The sequence below is a fragment of the Saccostrea cucullata genome, unplaced genomic scaffold (genome assembly GCF_032062105.1).
Source record: "Saccostrea cucullata isolate Sc308-1 unplaced genomic scaffold, CSIRO_AGI_Scuc_v1 ctg15844, whole genome shotgun sequence".
In the NCBI taxonomy this organism is placed as follows: domain Eukaryota; kingdom Metazoa; phylum Mollusca; class Bivalvia; order Ostreida; family Ostreidae; genus Saccostrea; species Saccostrea cuccullata.
In genome coordinates, this window is record NW_026941661.1 from 1 (window position 1) to 10550 (window position 10550).

The 10550-nt window shown below is 35.5% G+C and overlaps 1 protein-coding gene across 1 annotated transcript; it reads left to right on the top strand.

Annotated features, from left to right (window-relative positions):
* The first annotated feature begins 8921 nt into the window (after positions 1-8921).
* LOC134258218 (thioredoxin-like protein 4A) lies at positions 8922-10277 on the top strand. Its single transcript, XM_062740758.1, has 2 exons — positions 8922-8957; positions 9484-10277. The coding sequence occupies exon 2, from the start codon at positions 9492-9494 to the stop codon at positions 9918-9920; it is 429 nt and encodes a 142-aa protein (XP_062596742.1). The 5' UTR covers positions 8922-8957; positions 9484-9491; the 3' UTR covers positions 9921-10277.
* Positions 10278-10550: the final 273 nt, after the last annotated feature.

Below are 10550 nucleotides of genomic sequence, written 5' to 3' on the forward strand. Positions count from 1 at the left end.
GAAGTTTTACCGAATCTCTCCTCCATCCGGAGAACGACTTCTCGGAAACTTAACAGCGCGCCTCGTCGTCTGAGGATATCAAAGTACTTAAGAGCTGCCCCCTCTAGCGTAAGACTTAGGGCAAACAGAGAGTCGGGATCGCTCCACTGATGATATTGGAGAACTTGGCATAGAACGGACCCCATTCAACATCCCCGTTACTGACACAGCTACGGGTTCCAGCGGGAAGTAAACTTGGCAATTGACTCTGGTTCGCGGTGGTCATTAGCGAATGACCCTGTATGGCACCAGGCAAACCCCCATGACTAGGTACGAGCGACGGACTACCCCCTTATGTAGCTGACTGCCCAACCAACCTACCATAGTGGCCAGCGCCCTGACCACTGGAGTTAGCAACACTAGGATGCGCGGACGCTAAGGGCACGGTCGCGGAAGTACCCACTCGGGTGCACCATGCAACCTGACCCGGGAAAGGTGGGCCCGTGCTGGGAAGCACTGGGTAATCGGCCCCCCCTGACGCGAATGAACCCGAAGTAATTGTACTCGGAAGTCCCGAGGCTAAACTGTCATTGCCAAACGATGATAAGGAATGACCTTGAGACATGTTTACACTGTGTCCCCCCACAGAAACAGACATAGACTCTCCGCCAGGTGCGGTCACTACTGGGGTCACTGCAGGCATCTGATGTCCGGGTAGTGCGCTAGGGACCCAAGGACTCCCCTGGCTACTAGTCACTACTGGCTGACTAACTTTAATGTCCTGCGTGGGTGGGGGTGACTGGGGCTGACTAGCCTTCATCATGCCAGCCAACATCTGCGTAATATTACTGAACTGGCCCCCATAGTTGTCTCCATAGACCCAATGTTGGATCCCATAGACCCCAGCTGCGCTGACACACTGGTCCCCAGGGCATCAATACCCCCCTCAGGGCCCCAATACCCTGACCTAGGGTATCCACCCTTCTGTTCACTGTACCAAGGTCACCCTGAACTTGGGAAATATTACCCTGAATCTGACCAATATCCCCTCGGAACTGACCCATTTCCCCTTGGATACGGTCAACCGCTCCCTCCAGTATATGCTGTCGTTCCTGGAGGAGGGAATAAAATGCGGACCATCCGGGTGTGTCACCTGGACCCTCTGAAATAGCTCCCTGATTGAGTGACATGTCCCCCTCCCCATACTGAGTGACATTATCCGGGGCACTCCCCCCCCCCCCCTGGGGCATCGGTGTGCTAGCAACACTCGGGGCAAACTTGACACTCTTGACAGGCGGGACTTTCCCTGGCTTGCACTCTAACGGGGTACCTATCAGACCAATCCGGTCTCCTCCCCCTCCGCGAGCGTACCAGCCCCCTCGGGTCTCAAAGTCCCCCTGCCCAGACCAAATGAGCTAATCTCTCGGTCCATTATTTACACCCACAAACCACGAGATAAATTTCTTAAATACACGTAAAAATACCTCGCGGCTAATCCGCTCAAAGCATAAAACAAAATACAAAAGAGACTTTAACGTTATAAAAATAATTTACATAATAAAAAGGTACAAAAAATCCAAGAGCTAGCTAACACTAATCCGAGATTCCTCTGACTTTAACCCCCGCTTTTATATTATGACTTGTGCTCCCTCGCACAAGTCATAATATAAAAGCGGGGGTCAGGGGAATCTCGGATTATAGTTAACACGTGCTAGGCAGGCACCCCGCTGCCCAGACGAAAAAAAAAACCCTGCTCGCAGCGCCAATATAGCATTTCCTGAAAGTATATTTGAGATTTACTAATTTTTTCCATATAATATGATTGACTTGAAAGAGGAATTATTATGGCTAAAAACACGTTACTTTGAAAATTCAGAGACATTTTTGTGAGCATTTTCAGTTAGTCAACGCTTGTATAGTGTTTCTCTATATTATCTACTGTGATGGCGGAATAGAGAACACACTTTGATACAAGAGGCCCACGGGCCTTATAGGTCACCTGAGCATTATGCAACAACTTTCCAGTTACAGTGTATTGAATTTGATTCATGTTTTAAGCCAGATGCTATATGGCATTCACAATTTTGAAAGAGGCACCATTGATCATCATAACAATACACATAGCAGTTGCTTAGCTTGGTTACTGAATACCCATACGCAGGGTAGGGGAACAAAAATGCACTCCAAATAATCAGTAATATTCAGCAATAATCAGTAGTGTCCCTAACACTGTGACATAAACCCCTGACCTTAGGTCCACACATTGCACAAATTTTTAAAAGGCACCCTTAAAAAAAATGTTTTATAAATACAAAGGAGCAGATTTCAAACAATTAATTCATTTTCGGTATATAAGTAGAGCCCCCCCCACCCCCACCCCTGACCCTGGGGCCTTGAAATTCACAATTCTGCAAGATAAGGGCCCTTGCTCATCATAACTATATAGGTAGTTCATCTGCTTCATACCCAGAGACAGAGAAGAAAATTTTCAAAGATTTAATGTATTTTCACTATATAATCAATAAAGCCCCATCCTAAAACCAGAACCCTTGACCCTGGAACATAAAATTCATAATATTAGAAGAGTCATTCTTGCTCATCATTACTATATACTTAGTTAGTTTATTTAATTCCTAGGAGCAGAGAAGAAGATTTTCAAAGAATTCATGTATTTTTACTATATAATCTATAGAGCCCCCCCTAACACCAGAACCCCTGACCCTGGGACCAAAAAATTCACAATTTTGGTTGAGGCACTCTTGCTCATCATAACTATGCATTTAGTTTTTTTAATACCTAGGAGCAGAGAAGAAGATTTTCAAAGAATTCGTGTATTTTCACTATATAATCAATAGACCCCCCCCCAACACCAGAACCCTTGACCCTGGGGCCATAAAATTCACAATTTTGGTTGAGGCACTCTTGCTCATCATAACCATGCACTTAGTTAGTTTATTTAATACCTAGGAGCAGAGAAGAAGATTTTCAAAGAATTCATGTATTTTCACTATATAATCTATAGAGCCCCCCTCCCCCAACACCAGAACACTTGACCCTGGGGCCATAAAATTCGAAATTTTGGTAGAGGCACTCTTGTTCATCATAACTATGCACTTAGTTAGTTTTTTTAATACCTAGGAGCAGAGAAGAAGATTTTCAAAGAATTCATGTTATTTCACTATATAATCAATAGAGCCCCCCCCCAACACCAGAACCCTTGACCCAGGGGCCATAAAATTCACAATTTTGGTAGAGGCATTCTTGCTCATCATACCTATGTACTTAGTTGGTTTATTTAATACCCAGGGGCAGAGAAGAAGATTTTCAAAGAAATCATGTATTTTCACTATATATAATCAATAGAGCCCCACCCTAACACCAGAACCCCTGACCCTGGGGCCATAAAATTCACAATTTTGGTAGAAGCACTCTTGCTCATCATAACTATGTACTTAGTTGGTTTATTTAATACACAGGAGCAGAGAAGAAGATTTTCAAAGAAATAATGCATTTTCACTATATACTTATTCAGCCCCGCCCTAGCACTAGAACCCCTGACCCCAGGGCCATGAATTTCACAATTTTGGTAGAGGACTCAATGCTGATTACAATCATGCAAATAGTTTGACTGCTTGATGTCCAGGAGTAAAGAAGAAGATTTTTAAAGATTTCATTAATTTTAGTGGTTTTGGCCCCACCCCTCAGGCCCCAGGGGGGCAGGGATCATGAAATTCACAAATTTTGTTCCCCTTCACCCATAGATGCTTTGTGCCAAATTTGGTTGAAATTGGTTCAGTGGTTGCAGAGAAGAAGCTGAAAATGTTCAAATGTTAACACACAACACACGACGGACGACGCACGACGACGGACGAAAACGGATAGCAATAGGTCACCTGAGTTTACTCAGGTGACCTAAAAATTGATGATTATTAGTGCCCGCAGTTATTACATATAAAATACAATAATGACGGAGCTAACAGAGACACGTCCGTTCTCTGCAGCATGTAACACAAAAGATAGGTATACGTCACGACAGGTGCTGTGACACACCGGTAATTGACCAATCAAAATGAACTTAGTCAAATGTAGGTCCATACATATAAAATTATTTTTCTTTTCTTTTGAGGCGTTTTTCTATTTTCTTCCAAGCCATTTTTACAACTTTGGTACCTGTGCCTAGTAAATTTTATGTACTTTGTGAATAAATAAAGGTTTTTGACAGGAACTATTTTTTTCAGGGCATAGGAGGCTACTTCCTGTGATGCACTCGAGGTGTTTATAAACAAAGTGAAAACACGTGGATTTGAGGGTAGCCCTGTTTGCAGATGGAAAAAGTCCGAAAATGCCGTGTGGGTACCCTGTTTTTTGGTGTCAGCTAATGTGACAGGTAATGTTTAACACCTCCTGCTAAATATTTTTTCATGTAAACAAATACCTGATTTTTAACGATTTTTTATGCTATATAGAATTATATAGTGAAAACAATTACCGGTGTGATACCTTGAAGGTGATTATGAAAAATCATTTAAATCCTTATTAAAGACATTTTTCATTTTTAAAAGGCATATTTCAACAGAATATGTGATTTTATTAACTTTTTGTTAGAAAACACACAATTTTAAAATTAGAATTAGAATTTACATTATTTTTCACAGATTTCTGTGTAAAAATTAACAATAGGTTACTGTTTACACTCAATACTTTAAAATATGAGTAAAAAGGTAGCATTATGCATCTAAAATGTAGAAAACAGTCAGAGAATGTTGTTTTTTCATTTTATATGACTTAACATTATTTGCACCAGCTGACTGCAGTCAATTATAGTATCTACAGACTTTGCGGTAAAGGGTGTTAAAGCTGATTTTTCAAGAATAGACTAATTCTAGGTTTGCGAATGAATTTTCAGCACAAGCGACAACTGCGATAAAATGTAAACAAGTGAAATATGTTCTCACAGAATGATAATTTCTACAGACATATGATTTATTTTAATTTATTCACACCTCCATTGATACATATGTTACTGCATTGGAAGAATAGAAATAATGAAATGAGTCAGATCTGTCTAATAAACTTCATACATAAGCTACATAAGTAAAATTCATTAAGAATTTTTCACAGGAAGGAAGGTTATGACCAAAAAATCCTTAAATACTGTCAGAGTCTGCATGATAATACTTATTCTGAGTTCTAATCATGCATCATACATGTAGTGCAGAATGTCACTTAGCACCATGGCATGCCTCTTGTGGTTCTCAGGACTTTATTCATGCTTTCGCAGCTGACATTCATGTTTTTTCAGTTTGTCGGAGACTGTTTTTTGTTATTTTTTCATTTATATGTAGGTGTTGACTGTCACTTTTGATTTAATTCTCAGTCAGTGATGCTTATATGAGCATGATCTATTAAGGATATCATTGTACTGAAATATTAATAAATTGCAAATTTAACTGATGAAGAAATTTGGCATATTTACATAATTAAAATATCAGAATAACTATAATTCAGCTAATAAGGTGCACTTTTCTTCTCAGATCACCTCCTATAAATTTTACCAGCAGTTTTTGTACACCCACCCACCCTCAAAGAATCATGGAGGATGTCCTGAAACTGGTCTCTGTGATGCATTTTGTCACATATAAAAGTGTTCAAACCCATAAAAATGTTTAATATTTATATTGAATTTTTATTTTTTATGTAAATTTGGTGAAACAAAAAGAGGTAATCTTGCATAAATCATGGAAATTCATTAAACACCTTTGGAATTCCTGAGTAAATCCATGAAAAGAGAATAATTATGCATGTTAAATTGAAATTTCATGGCTACTTTGTGTCTTAAGAGAAAGCCAGTTACATAAATCACAACAATAAATCACATCTGAATTGTTGTCTCCATTTTCTTATCATCAAAGCCAGTTTATTGGAGTGTGGGAGCTGTCAAGAACCTCCCTAGATGCTGATATCATTTAGACTGTCCTGAGTTACAACACAGCATTTAGATAAACTTCTGCACAGCAGCTTGAAGACAAATACCTAGGCTTTATTTGGAACATAAATTGACCAGATACAGATTTCATTATCAACCCAGTATTTAACAATTTCTGTATTTTTGTTCATTCTGTGAAGGGGAAAATGCAACTTTGTTATGTAATAATTACATAATGGTCTTAGAATTGTAAACTCGTTTTTGGTTGTGGTAAAGAACAAAGCATATACTCTCCACAGATAAAAAATTGGTTGCCAAGCTTATTCTTTTAATGATGAAGCTCTGCATCCAAAGATGCACAAAAAACTGCTTCGAGAGAACTCTGTGTGTTATTCTTGACTGCTCTGGATTAAGGGAGATAAATGCTTCATATCTTCAGAAATAAGGGGATTTAGATCACCAGACTTGAGGATGTTGGGGACAATTATTTAATAAATCTCAGGTGCAAAAATGAAAAAAATCGAACACTTTCAAAGGTCCTTCATACCATGTGATCGGAGGTAGCAGGGCAATTCGTGCCCATTACCTCCAGGACCACCACACAAACAAGCAAAAATTCTCCGGCGCGTCGATTTACCCAAATGGACCCAAATGGAAACACAAATGGACCCAAATGGAAATCAAATTGAATATTAAACATGTGTTATCGTATTTTAATACTTATTTAAAATGATGAAAATAATGAACTTACAGTTATAAATGGATTTTTTTTTATTATTAATCTCTAATATTGTATTTTGAAGCATGAAGTTTTGATAGTATTCTATATACCGGCAAAATTATTTGGGGGTAGGGGCGGGGGGGGGGGTATGGGTTGGCATGGCCTCCCCCTCCCCCCATCCGTTCCTACGGCCATAAAAAATATCAAATACTTCAGTTTTGTATTCAAGTATGTTCAATAGCTATTACAAATAGAATTAAATCGCATTTATAAAAATACAATTGAAGATAATAATGATATTAAAATATTCTATTTTTGTTTTAATTTCATTATTTTCTATATTCTAAATAAGTAAAAACTTGAGAATACGATATAATATATATGTTTTATATTCCATTTGGGTCCATTTGGGTAAATCGACGCACCCAAAATTCTCTTTCTTTCTTACGATGAAGTGAAATACGAATAATGCAAAGAACGACTTTCTTAAAATTTGGGGAATGCCTAATTGAAGACCTACAGGTAATTGAAGACCTAGAGAAGACCTACGGAAGACCTACAAAAATGGGGGATATATACAGCAAAACTGATATGATATTCTGATTAAGCATGTCCTAAATATGTAGAATACACAAAAAAGTGTTATAAAAAGAAGTTTTAAAGTGTATTTTTTAAGCTCGGTAAGGAGAACTATTTCTTCTCTCAGAAGACCTACAGCAAGAACGATAACTCGCGTAAATAACAAATCAGCTGTTCACCAAAACATATCAAGAAAATGTAATTATCAGAAAAATGTAATTAAAAAATAATATTAAAGGACGGAAAAAAAATCATTGGAGATACTTTATATACATACATCAAAGATAAAAAAAATAATAAAATGCAATATTCAGTCAGATACAATTCTATTTTCTTAAAAAAAAATTAGTTATTAAAATCAGTAAAATTGTAAACACTGTACATAATTTATAATACCATTATATGTCAATCATAAAATCATTATAAATACATACACTTGTATATACGTTATATTTAGTATTTTATATGTGTTTATAAATAGATCAGTATAATATTTAATTCAGGTTTGAATTGTTGATCATTAATAAAAATTCATTGTGATGGAATGATTTGTGTTCTTGTTATTAATAATACCTAGTAATGTCATTTATAACATCAAATTTTTTATAAGATTTGCATTTATGTAGAGAATGAAAATTTTAAAATTGCAGTTAAAAGAATTTGAAGTAATTTTTCAAGAAGAACACAGACAATCACTTTCAAAATCTTATTTCCCCCGAGTCAAAGCATCATAAATTTTTTTTAAAATATGCCTGCATTTCTTATGTGTGATAACATGCATGTTTATTATTTTATTCAATTTTAAAAAGTGTATATTTTCTTTTAATTTAATCATTGAATGATATACCTGGTATCTTCAAGATTGATATAATGTACATGTATATTTTGGCTCAAAATGTAAAAGAAATAAAACCTCATATATGTTTCATATTATAGTGCCTATTTCTTGGCATACAGCATGTTATCTGGAAATATACATTTAATTAAGTTATTAAATATTCCTCGTGAATGTCATATAAATGTGTTATATTGAAAAAAGATGACCATTTTGAATATTAAAAAAAATTCAAAACGTAATTCATTTTAGTAAGTTATATTCTGAATAAATGCACATGTTTTCACATAATTTTATTTGTTTATTCTTGCTAGCATTTTTAAGATGTAAAATAAATATTTTTTTTTATATCTTTGCTCTGTTGACTGCAAATTAACATTCATCAGAGCAAGTGGGGTGTGTTGATAATTGCAATCAAAACACGGATTATCCTTAGGGTGTCTGTGTATACAACAAATTAGTGAAGATCGAAGCCCTTAGTACAGAGTAATATTGGTTAATTGAGAGAAATCCACAGCATACATATCAATAATTTGAACTTGAATATTTCATATTTATCCCATAAAACATATTAAAAGAATTACAATATTTATTAAATATTAACTATAGATTTCAAGTAGAATATTAATTTGATAAATGAAATAATCATGATAATTATTTATATTAACTTCATCAAAATTCATCACCCAGCTGATTTCTTTATCATAATTTATAATTGAAAAACTCAACAAAATCATTTGCAATTTTTTTTTTATTTTGTCATATATTCTTCCTATAAACTTCACAATATAAATGAGTGTGTTGTTGTTTACAATGAGTGTGTTGTTGTTTACAAGACAAGTCAGCCAGAGTTATCGTTCTTGCCGTAGATCGTCTGTTCGATAGGTGGCGCTTTAATCGCCTGAAAAGAAAACACCGTAAGTCAAGATTGTCAAATATTGTTTAATTTTTACATATTATGATGTTTATTGACGTGAATATTTAATTTATATAAGAAAACAATATTTATATTTCTTTTTTATTCAACATTCTTTCGTTTTGATTGGAATTTTGATGGTCTATTCGTGACATGATGAATAAAGTCACGTCAATCATTATTGCTTTGGATTTTTGATTAAGAGAAAGGAAAGATAAGTACATGTACATATAAAACCTAATGTCTCTATCTACATATGTTACACATATAATTAAGAGACGTTTTAAATTAAGTTTAGAACTGCTAGTATAGCTTCTTGCTTGTATTACATGTATTTTATGCCGGTTCTATATACATGTGAAATTATCCCCCTTTGTACATGTACATGTTGTAAGAAGATACTTTGATATAAGCTATAATTAAAATTTGATGTTAGATACTTTCGAATAGTGTAGTAAGTATGCGAGCAGATCTAACATCCAGTTTTAATTAGATTGACTTTGATATTATTTCTATTTATTTTCAAGAGGTCATCATGTCTTACATGCTTCAACATCTTCACAATGGCTGGCAGGTTGACCAGGCCATATTGGCAGAGGAGGATCGCGTAGTGGTGATCAGATTTGGACATGACTGGGACCCATCGTGTATGGTGATGGATGAAACCCTGTACAAGTGTGCTGAAAAAATGAAAAACTTCGCTGTGGTTTACCTAGTGGATATTTCAGAAGTGCCAGACTTCAACAAAATGTATGAATTGTATGACCCTTGCACCATAATGTTTTTCTACAGAAACAAACACATCATGATAGACTTGGGAACTGGTAACAACAATAAAATAAACTGGTCGATGGAAGATGTGCAGGAATTTATTGACATTGTGGAGACTGTATTTAGAGGAGCAAGAAAGGGAAGAGGTCTGGTGATATCACCCAAAGACTACTCTACAAAATACAGATACTAACGACTGTTCATTTTATCATTTGACCAGAATCATTCATGTACTGTATCATTGAAAGAAAGTAGATCCAAATTGATAATTTGTACAAATATTGCATTTTGTTCAGTACACAATTGAACTATATGTTGTATGATTTTTCTGTCCTAAAAAATGAGAGATTTTATGTAAAGATTATTTCAGATATAATGACTTGTTTATTTGAAATACTTTCAGGTTATTTAATCAAAATTAAAAAAACATTTTGTAAAGAACAATTTCTGACAAATTTCCCACAGGTCATCTGTGTCTTGACTGTACAATAAAATTGCTATACAATTTGTAAACATTTATTGAGTATTGATGTTAAATAGTAGGCTGTCAGAGGTATCTTAGATAAGTAAAAAGCATTCTGAACTCTGAAGGTATTGCATTAATTAGCAATACTTGACCTTTACTGGCAAGTGTAATCTGTTTCCCATGAAAGAGTAAAAAGGCTTTAGTTTTACTCAAAAATCATTGAGAAATGGAACAATATGTAAAATTGATATGTAACTCGGCAAGATACATCCACACACCAAAATCAGCTCAATAAATGCAAGTGTTTAGAAAGAAAAAGTGGAATATCATAATTTTTAGTAAACTCAGGTGACCTAT